The sequence below is a fragment of the Coregonus lavaretus genome (genome assembly GCF_964263955.1).
Source record: "Coregonus lavaretus genome assembly, chromosome: 33".
In the NCBI taxonomy this organism is placed as follows: Eukaryota; Metazoa; Chordata; class Actinopteri; order Salmoniformes; family Salmonidae; genus Coregonus; species Coregonus lavaretus.
This window is the reverse complement of record NC_140020.1, coordinates 13237617-13262530: the sequence shown is the minus strand read 5'-3', so window position 1 is coordinate 13262530 and position 24914 is coordinate 13237617. Positions and strand designations below refer to the sequence as shown.

Sequence of the window (24914 nt, the reverse complement as noted above, 5' to 3'; positions counted from 1 at the left end):
CATTACAGATGCTCTGATAGTCAGAGATATCAGGTATACCACGCTGATATGAGGAAGTACAGTCTCCTATGGAAAACACATGCTTGAAGGGTACACAAGGAAGAAATCAGCAGTTGAGACACCCTCTCAAGTGGGCCAATTTAAATAGTGATTGTGGGCATAAATGCAACTACCTTCATGCTATGGTTCCGCTAGGGTTAATCTCAAACTGTTCTAAGGATGGCTGCACTCGTAGTGCAAAGCACATTTTCACAACAACTGAGATATTATATTGAGCAAGAGTGCAATAAGTGGGCTGGCTGCTGGTATGAAAAAATCATACATTTTAGAAAGTGATAGCTGTAGCGTCAGTGTCAAATATTTGTATGAAACTTTTTATTTATTTTTCATGTCAAGTAATTGACAGAGGGAATATGGAAACAAAAGTAATGTTTGTGTGAATCAGTGGTACTCTTCCTCTCCTGAGAGAGACTGAAATCCATAACAGTTTTTTCAGATAGAGTCACACAGCCATGGGGGTTACACAGAGTTCAACTACAACAACCCTCTTCCCAGCCACTTGTGCATCTCACATAATGAGTTACACGTAATATCTCATAGCATTTCAAAGTCTACAGCCAGCATCATCACAAACACTCTATCCAAACCAGACTAAACAAATGTGTGAGTATGTGTCTCATAAGGCTGCCAAGTGCATTAGGCTACACTGTGGACCGGGTCCAGGAACTTGACTGACAAGTGGCTTTACAGTTTCAATGGGGTTTACAGTTAGCCTGATCCCAGATCTGTTTGTGCCGTCTCGTCAACTCCTATGGTTATTGTCATGCCAGACAACGACCAGAGGAGTTAGCTATACAGCACTAACAGATCTGGGCCCAGGCTAGTTTAGAGTCATCCTCGTCTCCTACCTGCTGTAAGTCCAGAGTGATAGTGACGTAATGGTAGTCCATGCCGTTCTTAATGCTGGGGCTCTGCCACCATCTGTTAGTCCCATTGATGGCATATTCAATCGGGTGGCGCTCTAGGAATAACAATGAGATGAAACAAGGCATTATACTTCAGGAGATAGTGTTTGAAGATAGGAGCTATGAGTTAGCGTGTGACTTGTCACTTAAGAGCTGCTGGAAACCAGATGGTTGAACACTCTCAATCATAGGCTACTTATTTCTGACATTTCAGTGCTAGTTAGAAACCATGGCAACAGTAAGGAGCCTTCTAATGAAGAAACGTTGCTTATGGAGCATTAAAGGATTAAAGTTGCCCTCTTGATTACGCAGTTTAATAGTTTTCCTACCATTTATGAGAGAAATCATTCATTTAAAGCATTTCCAATTGATTCAGAATATGGAGTATGAATCTGCTTATAAAATGGTCATGTTCAGGCCTATTCCTACATGGCTACTTACTCACCAGGCATGCAGTTGTAAGATGTGGATGAGTAAAATATGGACTCAAACATTGTCTCTCCCTCTTGATGAAAACAAGAAACTAATGGCGTACTCATATGGTGGGAATGTATAGTATTTTATATCAGGAGTGCCCACAATGACAAGCTAGATGTAAATTAACAAAAATATCATTTTAGTCAGACCTGAAATGACCAGAAAAATGAAAGTCTCATTATGGAATGATGAGACAAGATAAATGATGACGAGTCCATTTCTTCTCTTTTCTTCCAGACAGGAAGTCCTATTCGCCGGTAATTATTGTCTAAAAGCATTTACAGTACCCTCCTGCTTTGATTCAAATGACCGGGAGTGAAGAGTAATGACCTCTCCGAGAGACTTGTGTAATTACTGAACAAGGTCTGTCTGTCTGGCCCATCAGTCTCTCTGATATCTGTGCTGCCTGCTGCCTGCTCCCTTTTATTTTATTTTACCTTTATTTAACTAGGCAAGTCAGTTAAGAACAAATTCTTATTTACAATGACAGCCTACAACAGCCAAACCCGGACGACGCTGGGCCAATTGTGCACTGCCCTATGGGTCTCCCAATCACGGCCGGTTGTGATACAGCCTGGAATTGAACCAGGGTATCTGTAGTGACGCCTCAAGCACTGCGATGCAGTGCCTTAGATCACTGCGCCACTCGGGACAACTGCGCCACTTCCTGGACTCTAGCCCACGCTGCTTTGCTGGTCTGAAATGCGTCCCAAATGGCACCTTATGCCCTATGGTTCCTGTTCAAAAGTAGTGCACTATAAAGGGAATAGGGTGCTATTTAGGACACAGCCCAGTTCTACCATCTGCTGCTCCAAACCAGTAAGGTACAGTGAGGGAAAAAAGTATTTGATCCCCTGCTGATTTTGTACGTTTTCCCACTGACAAAGAAATGATCAGTCTATAATTTTAACGGTAAGTTTATTTGAACAGTGAGAGACAGAATAACAACAAAAAAATCCAGAAAAACGAATGTCAAAAATGTTATAAATTGATTTGCATTTTAATGAGGGAAATAAGTATTTGACCCCCTCTCAATCAGAAAGATTTCTGGCTCTCAGGTGTCTTTTATACATGTAACGAGCTGAGATTAGGAGCACACTCTTAAAGGGAGTGCTCCTAATCTCATCTTGTTACCTGTATAAAAGACACCTGTCCACAGAAGCAATCAATCAATCAGATTCCAAACTCTCCACCATGGCCAAGACCAAAGAGCTCTCCAAGGATGTCAGGGACAAGATTGTAGACCTACACAAGGCTGGAATGGGCTACAAGACCATCGCCAAGCAGCTTGGTGAGAAGGTGACAACAGTTGGTGCGATTGTTCACAAATGGAAGAAACACAAAAGACCTGTCAATCTCCCTCGGCCTGTGGCTCCATGCAAGATCTCACCTCGTGGAGTTGCAATGATCATGAGAACGGTGAGGTATCAGCCCAGAACTACACGGTAGGATCTTGTCAATGATCTCAAGGCAGCTGGGACCATAGTCACCAAGAAAACAATTGGTAACACACTACGCCGTGAAGGACTGAAATCCTGCAGCGCCCGCAAGGTCCCCCTGCTCAAGAAAGCACATATACAGGGCCGTCTGAAGTTTGCCAATGAACATCTGAATGATTCAGAGGAGAACTGGGTGAAAGTGTTGTGGTCAGATGAGACCATAATCGATCTCTTTGGCATCAACTCAACTCGCCGTGTTTGGAGGAGGAGGAATGCTGCCTATGACCCCAAGAACACCATCCCCACCGTCAAACATGGAGGTGGAAACATTATGCTTTGGGGGTGTTTCACCGCATCAAAGGGACGATGGACGGGGCCATGTACCGTCAAATCTTGGGTGAGAACCTCCTTCCCTCAGCCAGGGCATTGAAAATGGGTTGTGGATGGGTATTACAGCATGACAATGACCCAAAACACGCGGCCAAGGCAACAAAGGAGTGGCTCAAGAAGAAGCACATTAAGGTCCTGGAGTGGCCTAGCCAGTCTCCATACCTTAATCCCATAGAAATCTGTGGAGGGAGTTGAAGGTTCGAGTTGCCAAACATCAGCCTCGAAACCTAAATTAGTTGGAGAAGATCTGCAAAGAGGAGTGGGACAAAATCCCTCCTGAGATGTGTGTAAACCTGATGGCCAACTACAAGAAACGTCTGACCTCTGTTATTGCCAACAAGGGTTTTGCCACCAAGTACTAAGTCATGTTTTGCAGAGGGGTCAAATACTTATTTCCCTCATTAAAATGCAAATAAATGTATAACATTTTTGACATGCATTTTTCTGGATTTTTTTGTTGTTAATCTGTCTCTCACTGGTCAAATAAACCTACCATTAAAATTATAGACTGATCATGTCTTTGTCAGTGGGCAAACGTACAAAATCAGCATCAAATACTTTTTTTCCCTCACTGTAATTATGGATGTATTGAGGACAGGTTGAGGTAGTAGAGAAAATTGGCGTTATTTGTTTCCTGAAAAAATACATTATATTTTAGGATATCTTTGCACAGTTTACCCCCACCATAATTTCTCTGTCAGATAGGCTGTGAGTTTTAATTACTAAGGCAAAAGTGGCTGTCAGAAGATGAAGCATGGCTCCTCTCTGTGTACACACAGCACACTGTTGTGATTTATACAGGAAGATGTGTCCTCTGTTAGATAGTGAGATATGCTCACCAACGCAGGCTGTGCTTACAGAACCACAAGTCAGAGCTCTTCAAAAGTCCCTCCTCAGCAATCTCAGGCCACTTATATTTCATAGGCTCAGCCCATTGATTTTGGAATGGATACATGATGATGGCAGTGATGCGCTTTGATGAGGGCAATGTGCAAATTGATTCTCTAAATCTTTGCTGAACGTGGTGGTGTACAGTATTCCACACTCCTAATCCTACTGTACATTATGATCAATGCTGATACAGTACAAAGTGGAGCTGTACTGTAATATGCAGTAGGTACAGTATAATAGTGACAGTTACCAAATTGATAGTTACCAAATTGCCTCTCGCTGTTGCAGATGCGGCACTGGGTGTTCCTGACTTGCTGTCCGAGGACGTGCTCCACCAGTTTGCAGTGCATCTTTGGTCCTGTCTCTCCACAGGTGGCGTTGGTGCTGATCTCTGCCATGGAGGCCAGGTTCAGTACAGCTGGGAACAGACCTGAGGGAAGAGGATTGTGAAACATAATCTACTAAATAATATTACACCATACATACAGTAGCTATATCTATCTGTAACATTGACAATTCAATACTATCAGAGCCATATTGTACATCTAGCTGTTATATAGACAGTACCATGCTGTCTGACCAGTTTTATAAAAATGTTGTGACTTCCTTCACTGCCGTTGTTGTAATATGAATGGAGTCCTAGAGAGAGAGAGAGGGTTGTGTCCCAGGCCAGTGGGTTAGTGCTATCTGGGATCCTTGGAACAACCCTAACCTTAACCCTTACCCTAACCCTTACCTAACCTTAACCATTTAAATTTCAACTTCAATGGAGAGACGTCAGAGTTGGACATCCCAAGGATCCCGGACAGCAAGGACGCAGGCCAGTGTGACAGGTCTGACACAGAGTTCACAGAGAGGAGAGTGAGACTCAGCAGGTATGAGATTACAGAGTAGAGCCACGGTCCATCAGCTTTATACCCACAGTCTCCCCTATCTCATGGTACTGTAGAGGGAGGGAGAGACAGCATCCTTCATACATACAGAACTGTTGATGTCAAGCATTGGCAGAAATATGACCCCAACGGTAGAGATTTCCAATCTGGCAATGGTAGGAATATCTGAGACATCATGTCACAATCAAGGCCGGTGTTTGATGCATCTCTGCCACTCCATTAAAAGAATCGGACATAAAACACCACAACGGTTTCTGCTTTAAAATTAAATACAGTACGAGGCCGTTAGTTCAGAGGAGTTTCAATGGGAGCGTAGATGAAAAATATCCAAGGGGGAGCCGTACTTGGTTCTGAGAGAGAGAGAGAGAGAGAGAGAGAGAGAGAGAGAGAGAGAGAAACCCAATTTTGATAAACTCCCTTATCTACTGGGTGAAAAACCACAGCGTGCCATCACAGCTGCAAGATTTGTGACCTGTTGCCACAAGAAAAGGGCAACCAGTGAAGAACAAACACCATTGTAAATACAACCCATATTTATGTTTATTTATTTTCCCATTTGTACTTTAACTATTTGCACATTGTTACAACACTGTATATATACATAATATGACATTTGAAATGTCTTTATTCTTTTGAAACTTCTGAGTGTAATGTTTACTGTTAATATTTATAGTTTATTTCACTTTTGTTTACTATCTACTTCACTTGCTTTGGCAATGTTAACACATGTTTCCCATGCCAATAAAGCCCTTAAATTGAAATTGAATTGAGAGAGAGCGAGAGAGAGCGAGAGAGAGAGAGAGAGAGAGAGAGAGAGAGAGAGAGAGAGAGAGAGAGAGAGAGAGAGAGAGAGAGAGAGAGAGAGAGAGAGAGAGAGAGAGAGAGATATGCATGTTGTCCCCTGTTTTGTTATGCCTCTGTATGGAAAGCGAACACTGACTGAGTCTATATCAAAGACTGGGCCCATTGCTCCAAAATGGCTCCCAGCTGTTCCTCCAGATGTCCAGGCCAAATGAACTGTGAAGAACATCTGAAAACCAAGTCAATCTGCAGAAAATAAAGTTTTACGGATGCCAATGAGGAACTCTGTGGCACGAGTAATGCTGACATTCACCAGCCGATGAAGGTCTAGGTCTAATAACACTGGTCTAACTGTTATAGGTCAGATTATGAGGTAGTATTTACAACCTCAAAAAATAGAAACCCCAAAATGACCGTTACAAAAATGTCAATGTAAGGCTAAGTACCTCATACTGGTATCACACTGGCCTTTTTAACTGACACAAGGTGTATTTGAGGCATAGATGTTCAGACAGTTGTGTCCCAAATACAGATGTAGGATCTTAATTTGATCACTCTTTTGTTGCTGAGAATTTTCCTGATAACTTGTAGTATATTTGAGTTTTAAAAGGGCTTCTAAAGATTGTAATTTCCACTTTGAAATTTCAGACTGGATTTGTCCTAACGAAAAATGGATCAACCCCTACAAAAATGTCCATTAATTATAATCCACATAATAATTCACATTTCCTGTTGCTGCAGGATTATTTTCCTGCTGTAGCAAACTGGCTCAAATTAAGATCCTACATCTGTACTGCTTCTCTATTTATTTCCAACATTTCTAAGCCAAACAGGCTGTGTGTACTACTAGGAGATCTGCTGCTGCTATTGTATACAAGTATTTTATTGAACACGGAGGGGTGGGTTTCTGACAGTGGGCCTGTGTTTGGTATGTGAAGTATGGATGACAAGGCTGGGCTCATTCTTTCTCTCCGTGCTCTCTCCAGCCTCCGATCAATACTACTGTGGATGCCGCTCCCATTCATATTATGCTTCTGCTGATTGTTCATTCAAGTTGATAAAACAAATTCCTGCTGACTCCTCAGCCAGGGTTGTCTGCAGTCGTGTCCCAGATTCTTAGAAATAGATGGATCTTTCTCTCCTATCAGCTAACAGTTTTCCCAGTGTGGTTCCTTTCCCTGCATTCAAAATGAATGTCTGTCTGGCCTACATGTTCAGAACTCTGACAGCCCGGTGTATTTGAAAGATTCCAGTTTGTTATGAAACATTTGCTTCACATTTAGAATACTCAGTTGATATATGCAGCATTACTTGCTTATAATGCCTCATGAACATAGTTTATGTCATCCAGTCATTTCATCGAGTATACAATTAAAATACACAGTACACAACAACATATAGGCTTAGGCCTATAGGTTACTTCTGGACTCCTGCTCTCCGAGATAGTGAGTAGTTGAAACTCATGGAACAGTGATGAAGGCCCTGCTCTGACATATGCGAGCAGACAGTTAAGTTGTCGTTGAGATCCGTGTTCACATTAGAGACTTTAATCCTGATGCTTAATGTGTCTGGTAAAAAACGAGACAAAGTGCATTGACTGATACAGCAACATTTATTTTTAATCTTGCCTGTATTCATCATCATGGCAGGGTGCACCTTTAAACGCTACATAATATCTGCTCAATGCCAAAGCCCAGTGGCGTGGCACTCAATCACTCCTCTAGATGGGTCACCTGTCCTGTCCAGCCCTGCAACAGCTAGTCTCAGACGTGTGTGTGTGTGTGTACTCGCCAACACGCATCAGTCTCACACTGCACGCGTACTGCAGGGGATCGATACAGGCCTGACACCAGGACAGCATCACCACCACAGCCCTAAAGATGTATACATATTCTTAAATAGCCATCCATAACATGAAATACAAATTTGGGCATGAATGGCTAGCATGATGGCTAGCAAAGCCCACTCTGACATATCGATTACCGGTAATGCAAAGCAAAGTGGCTACCGGTAAGTAACCTTATTTTTTTGTTGCAACTATTGATACAAAATATTCCATTAGCTATTGTTTATCCCTTTCTTCTTCTCAAGGGCTGGAAGTGTGTTCACGTCCCACACGGGGTGATGAGGGATTGAGCGCCACCAGACAATTATGGAACAGTTAAGACCTCTGCAATGCAATCTTGAGAGGCAGGAGAGGGGGTTAGAGCCCCCACCACTGACTACCAGGCTTTAATGAAACAACATGCCGTTTCCCTAGTAACTACATCTGTGGACATGCACTAACAAATGAATGACTTCCTTAACAGGATAATGTTACTTGTAATTTGCAATTGGACAAGATTATTATATATATTTTTCGTTTTAGCCATCAGCCATTCATTAGCGTCTTAAAAAGCTTGGTTCAGACAGAGACGTCAAGAGAAAATATGAGGCGGACAGTCAGACAGACAGCAAGCCTGACAGAGTAAGATGTTATGCTGTAGAAGCCACTTCCACATGTCCTGAAGTGTTCTAGGATTACACTGAAAACACAGATCCTGATTGTTCCTAGACTTTCAACGAGTAGAAAACACTGAAATGAAAAAATGCATGGATATGTACCATGGATGGGATGAAGGCAGAACGAAGACTAGTCTGATGTATTTGAGCAGCAGGAGAACATTCTGCATGCTACAAAAACAGAACTATCTTTAACAGCTATCTCACTCCCACAAATTGCCAGTAAAAATATACCAATGGATGAATCAATAAGAAACTGACCTTTAGCATCAAGTTGGAACACATCCACATCATTGATTTAAAACATAAAATGCAGCCAAATTTTCCCTGTAGTAGTAGGCTTATACGTCATCGTCATTGTATTCTTCTTCTTCATCATCATCATCATCATCATCAAAATCATGATCATCATAACTATCTAAATTATCGACATTTTAGCATAGAGTAGCTGTAATAGCCAAAAAAATGTCAGTTCACAAGACATTCTATGATCTGAAATGCTGTTTGATTCTAAAAATGAATAAAATACATTATTTAAAAAAAAAAGACTACATGAATCCAACATGGTATCAATAAAGGTGAGCTGCCTGAACCATGAGTGACATCTGAGGGCCTTTCAAATGCCTGCAGCATTTCAAGAAGAAAATCCACTCATGGTGCTTTCAATCAATGTTTGATTCACTGCCTTGAACAATGCACTGTCACCAGATCTAAGATTCATCAGTCAAGGTTGCATCATAACACAACATAAACATCAATCACCGGCCAGTCAAACAAACCATAAATAAACCCACTCTTGTATTCTTCGAATACAAATAGGAAAGGACAGAGCTCTCAAGAGCTCACAATTTCAGGCTACTACAGAACTGTTTAGAAATTAACTGTCTTTACTGAACAGTTTTTTGACTTTTAGATATGTTTTTCTCTCTAGTCATTGTAATCATGAGCAGAGCAGAATGTTGTTGTGTTTACAGATGTAGGATCTTAATTTGATCACCCTGTTGCAGGAGAACTTTGGTGCAATGCCGGAAATGCAAAACGCGTAGTGTATTTCAGGTTTAAAAAGGCTTTTGAAGTTTGTTATTTGCACTTTTAAATTTCAGACTTTATTTATCCTCACAAAAAAAATATCAACCCCTACAAAAATGTAAATTAATTATAATCTACATAATAATTCACATTTGCTGTTGCTGCAGGATTATTTTCCTGCTGTAGCAAACTGGCTAAATTTTAGATCCTGCATCTGTAACCACTCATTAGCTATATTCCTTTACAGGTGTTGTGTAGGTGGACTGGTTAGAGCATTTTTTCACACTATGTCCTCATCCTCCAATAGAACTAACTAATGTATAAAAAGTTAAATTTTCCTGTCTTTATGCAGGCCATTTTTTTGTCTTTAAACATTTTCAAGTTCACATCAGCCAATAAATTGATCATTACTACTTATTTCAAATCTAACAAATGTTGTGTGGAAGTGTGAGTGTTTATATTCATGATAAACATAGACCCAGACCAAATGTTTTCCTGATGAGGTTCACAAGCCAACCTCAGACTTATAAAACAGGAAAGCAACCAGTTTAGACCTTAATCTAGGAGAAAACATGCAGTCCAAGCAGGTCAAGACTATTCATGAGACTGCAAAAGACCCTCAGGGCAGACAAATGGACAACACACACACATCCATAGCACTTGTAAACACGTGCACGCACACACAAACATGAACACACATACACACACATCTCAGTATGATCCCAATGTACAGTACTGGAGAGGGTACAACTGGGAAGCTCCACATGAGTGGTTTCAGTGGGTTCTCATGGTCATTACCTTTAATGCGCTCTTTCACTATCTGAAACACAATTCTCTTAAATTACACACTGTCATTATATTTCATTTGATATCAAATAAAGGGGTGCAGTCAACCTGTAACACTGCCATCATTTGTCAATATGAAAAGTCATTTCACTTGACATTGATGGAAGCACAAAGTAATTTCTGTTAAATTGGCACTGCTCTGCTGCCATGAGAAAAAAACATTCAGGTTATTCAGATAAATCCAGTGTACTCAGAGGTCAACCCATACCAACACATTACAGGATGTGTCAGACCCAAGTGCATACCACACAGCTGAATATATATAGATGAAATTCATGCCATTTCAAAGATTTTAATATGGACCTTCAGACAGAGCTAGATCATACGCTCAGCTCTCAAATGCTCTCCCCTTCCTATGGATCTGAAACAAAAGATCAGGATCCTGAGGTCTTATTTTATACACAGTGACAGGCATTTTTTACTAATCAAATCCTCTTGAACTGGATAAAAACAGAGATTTCAAGGCAACAACTGATAAATTAGTGCAACAAAATGATTTGATATGAGCTCATAACGGTGCCGATGTGACGTTCCACCAACTGTGATTCTATTGCAACTGCCATCAGGAGCTACATCACTGACTGAGAGAGAACTCTCTCCAGACTCCCATGCTACATCAAATCCCTCTTATGTATCAGAACACAAAATACTATCTGTGACAATAGATCTTCTCTCAGACATCTTGTCTGAAACTGATCCTGTGGGGAAAGTCATTAGCAAGGGCCGGTGACAATCCAAACAATGCAGATATTTTCCCAGTCCCCCCTATAATATAAAATAATATGCCATTTAGCAGACGCTTTTATCCAAAGCGACTTACAGTCATGTGTGCATACATTTTTACGTATGGGTGGTCCCGGGGATCGAACCCACTACCCTGGCGTTATAAGCGCCATGCTCTACCAATTGAGCTACAGAGGACCCCTACTCCCCACTGCCCCTCAAGACTGGGGCCCACTGGAATGTCCTCTGATGACAGATGTGTATTTTCCCCACAGCTCTGAGACAACACTACCCACAGTCCTCGTCAGTAACACCACAATCCTAAAATCCTCTGAATGCCTTCTCTCCCTCACCCTCTAGTATTGACAATACTAACCAGGTAGGTCACCCTCCTCCCTCCCTCCCTCCATCCCTCCTCTTGGTACCTTGCCCTAGCTGCTCCTCTCCTCTCCATCCCTGTCCCCTCCACAGTAAGTGGTCACTGTGATTTAGCGTGGTGCGGCCCAGTCACCGGTAAATCTCCCGGGAAGCAGCCTGATGTGTCCGGCAGTAGGATCCCCAAGGTGATTTAACATGGTAACCATCCCAGTTTCATTTGGACTGGACTGAAGCACTTCCTCATGACCAGCCCAGCCAAGGCCAAATCAAACACATACCAATGCTCCTTACATGTTTATAAAAGGGGATAATTCTCCCTTTGCTGATTTACAATGTAACAACCACATAGATATGACCCAAACATCTGAATTCATTCCAACGGATGTTAGTTTTTTGTTTTTTTTATTCATTTCAAATGAGAGGGATTGTACTTACATACAAATGCTAATGGCATATACTATAATACATGAGCAATAACAAATAGGCACACCTTTTCATTCCCAAACAGATTTCTACAATACAGTAGCCCTACATGCTAAACGAGAAAGATATCCTTCTGCTAGAAATTGTGCAGTAAATTCCTAGGTCACACAACCTGCAGTCTCTGCTGCTCTGTTCTGGAGAGCTCGTTTCCCACTGCACTTTAGTGCATTTTCCTGATGGAGATTAACAATATGCTGTAAACTGCAATAAAGTGCTGGTTTAACTGCAAGTTGAGATGCTGCAAGTCTCAATTCACACATTCCATTTGACAGTTTCTTTGCAAATATTGATTGGTTTCTCCCATAAAATGTTTAGTTCATAAAAGTGACCAGACTGCCTTTATGGCAAGTTCTTCTCATTAAACAAGAAAATTAAGGAAAATATTAGAATAAAACATGTCATCTCTCTAAATACGATTTAGTTTCAAGCATTGAACACTGAAGTTAAATGGCAGTGCATGGGCCTGCAGGAGCTCGATGGACCAGCCTGGTGCTCCGATGCGTTGAGGTGGAGGGTTCGGGCCCCTGGATGGAACACCTGCCAAAGTGCCCTTAAGTGAAGAGGATCCCCGCCCCACCTACAGCTCTTACCCAGTGAAAGTCCAGATGTCTAAACGGGAAACAGAATGTGTAAGAATGTGCCCTCGCTCCTCGCCCCTGGATAGGCCATAGATAATAATGCCATGGAAGGAGAAGGTAACTCAGACTGTCTGAAAGGACAAGAACAGGAGAAAAAATTTGTGTGTGGGATAATTGTGTTCCCTGACATAGGATGTACAACAGGCAGTAGGAACAGAACAGCAGTACCACAATGGAGGAGAGGCTCATCATCTCCAGCTTCATTAGAGAACATCTGGCGGTGTGCCTTCCAGAGTTTCTGCTCCTGTTACTCTACTCCAGTCTGGGCTCGTCTCTGGCCTGGCAGGGGCCTCGCTGGTTCTCCTGGGCCCACCTCCCACACCCTTCCTATTTCTGCCTGGGTCATTTCATGTCTGGACCAAAGGCCACATTCATTTGTCAGTTTTCCATTCGAAACATTCTGTTCCAGTCATCAATCAAACAACACATCTATTCACGGGACACAAATGATAAAAAGGTAAATCAATTTCTTACATTAAACCAGCATTAGGCGAGTTCTCTAACTGGAGAAAGTGATTCTCTCTCTCTCTCTCTCTCTCTCTCTCTCTCTCTCTCTCTCTCTCTCTCTCTCTCCTGTATTTTTCAATTACACTGTAGAGTCCACAGCCTGGAGAATGTTATTTCCTTTAATTATGGCCAGATAGCTTGAACAGTGGATCTCAGAGATGAATCACTCTCTACCTTCCCCTTAGTAGCCCACAGTGGAGAAAGGTACTGGTCATCACAACTCACACATGTGCTCATACTTGACTTTTGACTATATATTTTTTTTAGCAAATGCGAATGTAATGCTATCACTGTAGAGCCCTGCAAATTGACCACCAGCCTATGTGGCCATTGAACAATCTCAATCATCTTAATTAAACTCAATTCGAGTGAGTTACATAAATATGCTCTGATATGATCCAGGTCTGCCAATCAAAAACTCCCTGTAATCAGGCCATAAAACTAAAACACCCACTACCCACTAAATGCGGGTAGAAATAGGTAGGCTATTGGCGGGTAAAACTGTATATTTCACTGGCCACATAGGCTGGTGGTCAATTTGCAGGGCTCTACAGTGATAGCATTACATTCGCATTTGCTAAAAAAAATATATAGTCAAAAGTCAAGTATGAGCACATGTGTGAGTTGTGATTTATAGCAGGAAAATACAGCAGTAGCTGTTTTCCAAGTATTTCTGCCATTTTGTTTCATAGCTGCTAATACGAATCCTATATCCAACCTCGCGCAGCAACACTGCCTGGCAGTGACCATAAAAGTTGGTCAATTTACTCAAGAGTCTCGTGTTTCTTAGCTATTTACATTGTTTTGTTCACAAACTCGGTTGTATTTCAATTTGTGTTTGAGCTGCTGCTTCAACTAATATTGAAGAGATGCCTTCTACTGCTAGTAGTCAGATCCAAAATCTCTCACACACACAGACACATGCACGCAGGCACACACACACACACACACACGTGACAATACTTGAGTGGCCCCGTTACAACAGTAACCTCCCACCCTTAAAGTGGCAGCTGAACATTTGATGTAATCTGATATTTTGGTTAAATTTAGCAATATACCACATTACTTCTTACTAATACATTTCTTGTTTTAGAAACATTACAAAACATGGTCATCCTTTTTTTGTAAATGTAATTATGTCTGGGTAAAAATTCTGGCTGATAAAATATCTGAGTGGCTGGCAGTGGATGTGTCACGATCGTTAGAGGAAGCGGACCAAGGCGCAGCGTGATATGCGTACATCTTTTATTTAGTACACACACAAACAAAACAATAAACCAAACGATACGTGAAGTCCTAGGTTAATCCAAAACAAACCGATTAGTTACCGGAGTGTAACTCCAGTTCTATGAGTGGAGCGGAGCCCCATAGGGGAGCTCTGCTCCTAGTGGTTTACCCTCTGCCCTACGGCAGCAGCAGCCTGAGACAAAATTATGCACACACCTACAGCCAATAGGAGTACAGGTGTCCCTATAAGAGGGGATGCCTCCCCTCAATCAGCCTCCCGAGATATTTTTCTTCAGCGAGACTAGAGAGGGTCGGCAGGGCCTTAAGTCCTATGGGGCTCCGCTCCACTCATAGAACTGGAGTTACACTCCGGTAACTAATCGTTCTATATCGTGGAGCTCCGCCCCATAGGGGAGCTCTGCTCCTAGTGGTTTAAGGCGGAGCGTAGCGCTCCAAAATGTACTCCCTGCCGAGCCTAACACTTCCCATCGAAACGAGAAAGTCAGGCCTAGCAATGGCTGCAACCGAGTCCCGCAGTACTGCAACTAAAAACCCCTACGGGCGTCACAATATACCGCGTCATCGGTTAAAGACCCGCCCCACCTAGTCCAATGGCAATGCCAATGACTAGTGGGCAGATCACCAGAATAGAAGCCATACTAATCTGTACTAGCAGATAGATGTGCCTCAATATCCTGTGAAAACACTACCGACCACTAATGGAATGACACCAAGTGTCACTCTACACTTGGTGTAGAGCTCAGCTGGTAGAGCACAGCGCTTGTAACGCCAAGGTAGTGGGTTCGATCCCCGGGACCACCCATACACAAAAATGTATGCACGCATGACTGTAAGTCGCTTTGGATAAAAGCGTCTGCTAAATGGCATATTATTATTATTATTATTATAAACGCGGTAGACCGCCTCACTCACTCAATGGAATCCCAGAGATTAGTGGGCAGGAACAAAAACATGAGTCATACTAACTGAACAAGCAGATAGATGACCTCACATTCTGTTAATCAACGCATGCCTCTACTGTACTGACCCTGTCAGTCAGGATTCATGCCACAAAATATGTTTTCCTATCCAAAGCGGACCTGATGGAAACCCTGTCCATAGTCCTGCTTTTCCCTCTCTTCCTAGCTCAAGATCTCCCTTCAGCTATGCTGAGTACAGACCGAGCCAAAGAGTTAGAAAACACATCTGTCAAAAAACACGTCTTCCTAACCAAAGCGGACCTGATGGAAACCTGTGTCCACAGTCCTGCTTCTCCTCTCTTTCTTGCTCAAGATCTCCCTTCAGCCACGCTGAGTACAGATCGAGCCAGAGAATTAGAAGACATATCTAAGAGATAGAAACGGATAAATGGAGACGGCGTCGACCAGGATGCTGCTCTACAGATATCCTCTACTCCTGTTCCTCTGAAAAGGACAGTAGAAGCCGCTACTCCACGAGTGGAGTGAGCTCTGATACCCTGAGGCAATTGCCGCCCCGCTGCCTCATAAGCTGTCTCAATGCCTTCACAAAGCCAATGAGACAACCTCTGTTTTGAAAGTGGTCTACCTAGTGCAGCCGCACCGTGACACACAAACAACTGAGGCGATGACCTAATCGCTGCTGTGCGCTCGACGTAACACGCCAAAGCGCGTACCGGGCACAGGCGATGGAGCTTTTCCTCACTCCTCTCTCTATGAGGAGGAGGAGAAAAATCCCACAGCTCCACGGTCTGTGACCTATATGAACTCTTAATAACCTTCGGCACAAATGCCGGGTTAGGACGTAACACTGCTCTGCTCAGGTCACCATTGATGGCCAAGCAGTCAGGTCTCGTCGAAAGAGCACACAAATCACTGACCCGCTTAGCTGTAGTCAAAGCGAGCAACAGTGCTGTCTTTATAGACAGCATCTTGAGGGGTATTTGATTCAATGGCTCGAACGGCGACTTACATAGCGCTTCGAGTACCAAAGCCAAATCCCACTGAGGAAGCGTGACTCTAGGTGTTGGCCTAAGTCGCCGCGTTCCTAATAGGAAGCGTTTCACTAGAGGGTGGCTAAAGACATTGTCTCTGCCAAAACCCTCATGACAAGCTGAAATCGCTGCTGCAAACACTCTAATCGTGGCAGGCGATTTTTGCTTATCAAACATGAGCTGTAGAAAAGAGAGAATACTCTCCACCTGACAGCTCATGGGGTCTACACCTTGTGTGACACACCATCGTGAAAACACGTTCCATCTACTGGCATACATCTTAGAAGTGGAACTGGCACGTGAACCCTGTATGGTCCTGATCACTGCATCAGATAACCCACGGCGCTCTAGCCTGTCCCTCTCAGCAGCCAGGCCTTCAGTGGTTGGCCGATTATGGGCAATTTCCCTATCGTGCCAGCCGCCTGAGACAACGCGTCCCGTCGATGTGGAATTGGCCAAGGTGGCGCAATCAACATCTGACTCATCTCCGCAAACCACGGAGCCCCCGGGCGATCGGGCGCTATCAGTATCACTGACAGCCCCCCTGACCTCACCCTGGCTAGCAGTGGGAGAATGCAGGACAGCGGAGGGAATGCATACAGGAGAACTCTCGGCCATGGTTGGTGCGCAAAGGCGTCCCTTCCCAGTGGCGGTTCGTCCTGTTCCCTCAGAGAGAACCACAGAGGACATTGCGCGTTCACGCGTGACGCGAATAGGTCCACCTCGGCTCTCCCGAATTGTTCCCAAATCTGGAGAACAATGTCTGGATGCAGACACCACTCGTCGTCTCGAGGACCCCCTCTTGACATGAGGTCTGCTCCTACGTTCAAGTAGCCCGGAATGTGTGCTGCTCTCAATGAGCGAAGGTGCTCGTGAGCCCACAGCCACAATTCCTCTGCCGCCCGATGGAGAGCAGGAGACCTGACTCCTCCCTGGCGATTTATGTGGGCTACTGTGGTCCGAAGGGTAGACGCGAAGTGGGTCAGAACCAGTCGAACCGTTTCCAACTCCAGGAGGTTGATGTGACGACCTGATTGAGGCCACACACCTCCTATCGCTTGTGTCTGACATGTCCCTCCCCATCCCGTCAGGGACGCATCCGTGAATACTGGGATGTGAGAGGACACCTTTCCTATCGGGACTCCGTGCGTGAGAACGCGCGAGTTTCTCCAATAGTTTAGGTCTGCACTGAGCGAGAGGGGAACCACCACCAACCGATGACGTTGCCGCAATGGGTCTAGTCTTAGTTGGGCGAACCATCGCTGCATCCTGCGCATATGCAGGAGTCCCAGCGGAACCACAGAGTGGGCTGACGACATGAGACCCAAAAGTGACATGATCGACAGCGCTGTCACCGTGTGATTCGGACGACACTTCCTTAGGGCTAGCAACAAGGCTACCCTTCGGGGGTCCGAGATTCGGGCCCTCATCCTCACAGTGTCTAGCTGTATCCCCAGGTAGACAATCTGATGAGTGGGCCAGGGCGCGCTCTTTTTCCAATTCACAGCAAACCCCAGACTTGTGAGATGCATCACTGTCTGTGTTGTGTGAGTGATCGCCAGCTCTGCTGACGGGGCGAGAACCAGTAGGTCGTCCAGGTAGGCTAGTAGCCGTATTCCCTGACGACGCAACGGTTCCAATGCCGCCTCCACACACTTGGAAAATGTGCGAGGTGCCAGGGCGTACCCAAATGGCATCCTCGTGTATTCGTACGCCACCCCTTGAAAGGCGAACCGCAGAAACTTCCTGTGACGCGGCTGAACCGGCACATGAAAGTACGCGTCCTTTAGGTCTATGCTCGTACAAAAGTCCCCTCTCTGGACACATTCCAGCAGACGTTTTGTCGTTAGCATTCGGAAGGGCCGTTTGGTTATGCTCTCGTTGAGAATGCGTAAATCCAAAATCGGCCTCACTCCCCCCGTCTTTTTGGGCACTAGGAAATAAGGCGAATATAGCCCTTTGTTCCTTTGCTCCCGGGGAACTACTGTCACCGCCTCCTTCGCCAAAAGTTCCGTAATCTCTGTCATCAGAGCGGCCACTTTGTCTGGCGTTTTCATCACCGTCTCCACCACTCCCCTGAACGGGGGTGGGGTCCGGTAGAATTGGAGAGCATAACCCTTCTGCAACGTCTGTTCTAGCCAGCGTGAGAGGGTGCAGCTTCTTCGCCACTGCCAGCAATGCAGAGAAAGCGGCTGGGCGCGAAGCTGTGGTGCATCCAGTAGGAAGGACCTGTATTCCTCTATGGCCCTTACCGCCACTGTTCCCCAACATTGAAGTGGTTGAACAGCCAAAGGTGGGCCTCCCGTGAAAGGGAGAGGAACTATCGATGCGTTCTGAGAAAGAAAGAGGAGTAGGGACGTCGGTTAAACCCGTAACCGTCATATTCCTGCCCTCCTTAAACGCATCGCGGGTCTGAATTGCGCTGACCGAGGCTACAGCCTGCGGCAGGGCACCATCCCCAGCAAGCGATTGCGTCATCTTAGGTGACTGCAATTCGCTATCAGAGCCCTTCACTACAGTACTCCTAGAAGTCTGTAGTATGAGGTCTCTATGAGGTAAAACAAGGCGGCGCCTTGATACCTTCTTGACTTTCACCTTCTGTGTGTGTTCAACACTGCACCCCTGGTGGGTTGATTCACGCTCAGTGTGGTGAGTACTGGCTCGTTCTGTCAGGGGAGCTGATACTTTGGTTATACCCATAACGCTAGTAATCCTGCCCTCCGTGAACGTAGCATGGGTCTGAATCGCATTAACCGAGACCTTGGTCTGCGATAATGCGCCGTCCCCAGATAGCTGCTGTGTTACAATGCCTGGGGGCGCCGATACTCTGGGCACCTTGGTGACCGCGGTAATCGGGCCCTCCGTGAACGCAGCATGGGTCTGGCTCGTACTAGTGGAGACCTTAGTCTGTGCTAGTGCGCCATCCCCAAATAGCGGCTGCGTCCTCATGTCAGAATCTGACCGGGACTGCTGCCTTCTATGTAAAGCACTTCTTATACGTGAAGTGTGATGTGACGACCTGATTGAGGTCTTCTGGATACCTACTCTTAGTGCCTGTTCAGCAACGCACCCTCGGTGGGCTGAACGGCTCTTAGAGTGGTAAGGAAGAGAGGGTGAGATTTGAACGCTCTCGGACGTATTATGGAAAAGAGGCTCTTTTTTGACAAAGTCAGGTGGAGCCAACTCTTTATTAAACACATCAACGAAGGCATTAACATCAACACCCATCCCTTCAACCGAAGGGTGGGGGGGAACAGTGGGCACGTTCGACACCATCGATGCGTCCTCCATCCTCTCCCCCGCGTCCCGTCACATACGCCTCCTCTTGCCTCCCTTGGAGGGCCAGGTCGGCGTCCTCGTCACCTCCCTCGCCGGCTGTAGTGGGGCTACCGTAGCTGCTGGGAGGGCCGGGCCCGTTCCCTTGCTGCTCGTGGCCGCCGGATGACGCCGATTACGCCGCCTCGTCGTAGACCCCGGTCTACTTAGAGGGGCGGAGGTAGATGGCCTTTGGGGAGGAGGGGAGCCGAGTCATCCTGCCAACGGCAGGTGCTTGGCCAACTGCTTCTTCTCCTCCTCTAACTTAGAGAAACGCTCCGTCGCCTCTTTGACTGCGACCCCAAAGAGGCCGTCGTCAGAGAGGGGGGCGTTCAAGAGAGACGTCCTGTCTGCCTCTTTCATGGATGTCAATGACAACCAGAGGTGTCGTTCCCCGACCACCGAAGTGGCCATGGATCTCCCCGCGCAGACTGCGGACGCCTGTGTCAGGTGGAGTATGGCGCCAGAAATTCTGGACGCCTCCTCCACCTCCTCCGGTGCCATCTCTGTCTTACCCGTGGTTAAACGGGACAGAGAGGCCGCCAAGAGGGCAATGTTGTTAGCTGCTGCTACAGCTTGGGCTCGCAACCCAAAAGACTTCTCTAACAGCTGTGCTGTGAGTCGGTCCTTCTGGGATGGCAACATGGCCTTCTTGGAAGAGGGCCAAGGGCTCGAACCCGGTACGAGATACGCCGCCATGGCGCTCTCTAACCTGGGGATTCCCTGACCCTGAAACCTTCCTTCCACTCTCGTGAATGGGAGATACGCTTTTACAGGCGAACGCGCCGCTAAAGGTGCCTCCCACGAGCCCTCAACGTACCTAGCCAAAGAAGGCATGGCAGGAGCCACTGGCTCTGCCGCCTTCCTTGGCCTGGAATAAGGACCGCCCTCCATCATATCAACCTCCGGTGCGGAGGGAAGAGGGGGCAGCCTTATTACCAGCCGTTGAGCAGCTCTCTCAATGAGACCCGGAAAGTCCGATCTCAGAGAGGCTGCAGCGAAAGAGAGAGCTTCTGATCTCTCAGAGCTCGTATCCCCTTCGCTATAGGGACTACAAGCCCTCTCGCTCTCCAAATGAAAGGGGGGCTTGAAAGTATAAGGGACGGGGTCCGACTGTTCCATTGGAATGCCAGACCCTTCCTCAAAGTCCCTATCTTCCCCCGAGTCTGCGCCGTTGGACGACGCCTCTGAAGCAGAGGCTAGTATCGACAGCACATCCTCAAGGGGGATGTCCTCCCTGAAAAACGCCCAACGCTGCTTCCTCTCCTTTAAAGAAAGGAGGGCGCAGGAGGCGCAATTCGGGGGACTGCAGACACCTTCCTTGGCATGCTGGGATCCCAAACACATGAAACATAGGTCGTGGTGGTCACCGGCCGCCATGGAAGTGCATCTGCACTGAGCTCTGAAAAGAGCTTTTGGGGGTGGAAAATCTCCCGGTGTGCTCATTTAGACGACGTTGATGACTGGAATATCAACGGCGTTTTCGTCCTGAGTCTTCGTGCTTCGTCTCTTCTTGGCTCTTCAGTCTAGTCATCCAGTCGCTGAAGAAAAAGGGAGGCTGATTGAGGGGAGGCATCCCCTCTTATAGTGACACCTGTACTCCTATTGGCTGTAGGTGTGTGCATAATTTTGTCTCAGGCTGCTGCTGCCGTAGGGCAGAGGGTAAACCACTAGGAGCAGAGCTCCCCTATGGGGCGGAGCTCCACGATATAGAACTTACGGAACAAGATCCCACAATGAACTAGTGCAAACAGGCTGCCTAAGTATGGTCCCCAATCAGAGACAACGAGCTACAGCTGTCTCTGATTGGGAACCACCCTGGCCAACATAGATATAAATGATCTAGAACAAAACATAGAAAACTATAACATAGAACCTACACACCCTGGCTCAACATAAAAGAGTCCCCAGAGCCAGGGCGTGACAGTACCACCCCCCCCCCCCCCCCCCCCCAAAGGCGGATCCGGCTCCGGGCGTGACCACCACTCTCTTTCTACCCCCCCGTAGCGCCCCTGGTATGGTCTGGCCCCGCTGGCCGGAGCTGGACAGGACACCGGTGGAGTGGATTGCTCTGGCTCCGGAGTGGAACAGGCACGGGCCGTGCCGGACTGACGACGTGCACCACTGGCTTGGTGCGGGGAGCAGGAACGGGCCGGACCGGGCTGACGACGCACACCACTGGCTTGGTGCGGGGAGCAGGAACGGGCAGGAACGGGCTGACGACGCGCACCACTGGCTTGGTGCGGGGAGCAGGAACAGGCCGGACCGGGCTGGCGACGCGCACCACTGGCTTGGTGCGGGGAGCAGGAACGGGCCGGACCGGGCTGACGACGCGCACCACTGGCTTGGTGCGGGGAGCAGGAACGGGCCGGACCGGGCTGACGACGCGCACTACTGGCTTGGTGCGGGGAGCAGGAACGGGCCGGACCGGGCTGACGACGCGCACCACTGGCTTGGTGCGGGGAGCAGGAACAGGCCGGACCGGGCTGGCGACGCGCACCACTGGCTTGGTGCGGGGAGCAGGAACGGGCCGGACCGGGCTGACGACGCGCACCACTGGCTTGGTGCGGGGAGCAGAAACAGGCCGGACCGGGCTGGCGACGCGCACCACAGGCTTGGTGCGGGGAACAGGAACAGGCCGGACCGGGCTGGCGACGCGCACCACAGGCTTGGTGCGGGGGACAGGAAAAGGCCGGACCGGGCTGGCGACGCGCACCACAGGCTTGGTGCGAGGGACAGGAACAGGCCGGACCGGGCTGGCGACGCGCACCACAGGCTTGGTGCGAGGGACAGGAACAGGCCGGACCGGGCTGGCAACGTGCACCACAGGCTTGGTGCGGGGAGCAGGAACAGGCCGGACCGGGCTGGGAACACGCACCATTGGCTTGGTGCGGGGAGCAGGAACAGGCCGGGCTGGACTGGGAACACGCACCATAGGCTTGGTGCGGGGAGCCGGAACGGGCCGGGCTGGACTGGGAACACGCAACATAGGCTTGGTGCGGGGAGCCGGAACGGGCCGGGCCGGACTGTGGAGGCGGACTGGAGGTCTGGAGCGGAGAGCTGACACAACCTGTCCTGGCTGAATGCCTACTTCCACACAATATGTGTGAGGCATCAGCACAGGACGTACAGGGCTGTGCACTCGTACTGGCGCTACAGCACGTGGCACTGGCGCAGGATATACGGGACCGAGGAGGGGTACTGGAGGCCACGAGCGTTAAGCCGGCACACTCCGTCCTGGCTGCATGCCCACCTTAGCACGACACATGCGTGGTGCTAGCACAGGACGTACAGGACTGTGCCGGAACACTCGCGGCACAGTACGTGGCTCCGCATAACACGGAGCCTGCCCTTTTAGCCCCCCCAAAAAAAATATTGGGGCTGTCTCTCGGGCTTCATTTACATTTACATTTTAGTCATTTAGCAGACGCTCTTATCCAGAGCGACTTACAGTTAGTGAGTGCATACATTATATTTTTTATTTCCCCCCATGGGAATCGAACCCACAACCCTGGCGTTGCAAACGCCATGCTCTGCCGGCCATTCCCTCCCCTACCCTGGACGGCGCTGGGCCAATTGTGCGCCGCCCCATGGGTCTCCCGGTCGCGGCCGGCTACGACAGAGCCTGGATTCGAACCAGGATATCTAGTGGCACAGCTAGCACTGCGATGCAGTGCCTTAGACCACTGCGCCACTCAGGCTTCCTCCTCGGCCGGTACCCACTGCGTTGCCGCTGCTCCTCTCTGTAGCGCGCCTCCACAGTCTCCTCCCAAGGACGGCGATCCATTCCGGCCTGGATCTCTTCCCAAGTCCAGGATCCCTTCCCGTCCAGGATCTCCTCCCAAGTCCAGGCTGTCTGTTCCTGGACACGCTGCTTGGTCCTCCTTTGGTGGGATCTTCTGTCACGATCGTTAGAGGAAGCGGACCAAGGCGCAGCGTGATATGCGTACATCTTTTATTTAGTACACACACGAACAAAACAATAAACCAAACGATACGTGAAGTCCTAGGTTAATCCAAAACAAACCTTACGGAACAAGATCCCACAATGAACTAGTGCAAACAGGCTGCCTAAGTATGGTCCCCAATCAGAGACAACGAGCTACAGCTGTCTCTGATTGGGAACCACCCTGGCCAACATAGATATAAATGATCTTGAACAAAACATAGAAAACTATAACATAGAACCTACACACCCTGGCTCAGCATAAAAGAGTCCCCAGAGCCAGGGCGTGACAGGATGCCAAGGGAAGCCAAGCTTCCTCAAAAAATTGGCTAAGAAAAAAGATAAAAGAATGTATCTTTCGTCTCTCTGTGTTTCATAATTTTCCTTCAATTCGCAAGAGGCTGAATGTATCTCACTGGAGAAAGCATCCGAGCGAGCGAAACAGCGCCCCTCCGTCTCTCTACATGTAGGCCATCTATCTGATGCTATCTGGTCCAAACGAGTATGACATTGTTGCCGCCCGTAGCAATGAATGCAAGGGAAGCCAACAAGCATTTGGCCTCCCTTAATAAAAATGAAGTATAAAACATTTGCCAATCAGCGTTGAGCTAAACTGAGTGAGCTCAACTGTGAATGGTCCTGGCGCACCAATGAGAAAGTGTCAAGGGAAGCCAGCTTGGATTTTGGCGTCACTCCTATCAAATCGCATTGAGAGCATGCGTCACAGAAACAACTTCAATTGTTGCATCTCATTAACTGTTGTGTCACACATTACCCCATAATGTCAAAGTGGAATTATGTTTTTTGACATTTTTACAAACTAATACAAAATGAAAAGCGGAAATGTCAAAAAGTATTCAACCCCTTTGTTATGGCAAGCCTAAATACGTTCAGGAGTAAAAATGTGCTAACAAGTCACATAATAAGTTGCATGGACTCACTCTGTATGCAATAATAGTGTTTAACACATACAATTACCTGTAAGGTCCCTCAGTCGAGCAGTGAATTTCAAACAGATTCAACCACAAAGACCAGGGAGGTTTTTCAAATGCTTGCAAAGAAGGGCACCTATTGGTAGATGGGTAAAAAAACAAAAACAGACATTGAATATCCCTTTGAGCATGCTGAAGTTATTAATTACACTTTGAATGGTGTATTAATACACCCAGTCAATACAAAGATACAGGCGTCATTCCTAACTCAGATGCCGGAGAGGAAGGAAACCACTCAGGGATTTCACCATGAGGCCAATGGTGACTTTACCAAATTTACAGAGTTTAATAATGGCTGTGATAGGACAAAACTGAGGATGGATCAACCACATTGTAGTTAATCCACAATACTTACCTAATTGACAGAGTGAAAAGAAGTATGCCTGTACATAACAAAAGTATTCAAAAACAAGCATCCTGTTTGCAAAAAGGCACTAAAGTAAATACTGCAAAGAAATGTGGCAAAGTAATTCACTTTTGTCCTGAATACAAAGTGTTAC

At 46.9% G+C, this 24914-nt stretch overlaps 1 protein-coding gene across 1 annotated transcript in view; it reads right to left on the bottom strand.

The window, feature by feature from the left end:
* LOC311108147 (laminin subunit alpha-2-like) overlaps positions 1 to 24914 on the bottom strand; it is a gene marked incomplete at both ends in the record, with an annotated part of 179802 nt that overhangs the window by 139298 nt on the left and 15590 nt on the right. The window contains 2 exon segments of the mRNA XM_084150775.1: positions 909 to 1021; positions 4428 to 4592. Of these exon segments, the coding sequence (XP_084006901.1) occupies positions 909 to 1021; positions 4428 to 4592 (278 nt within the window).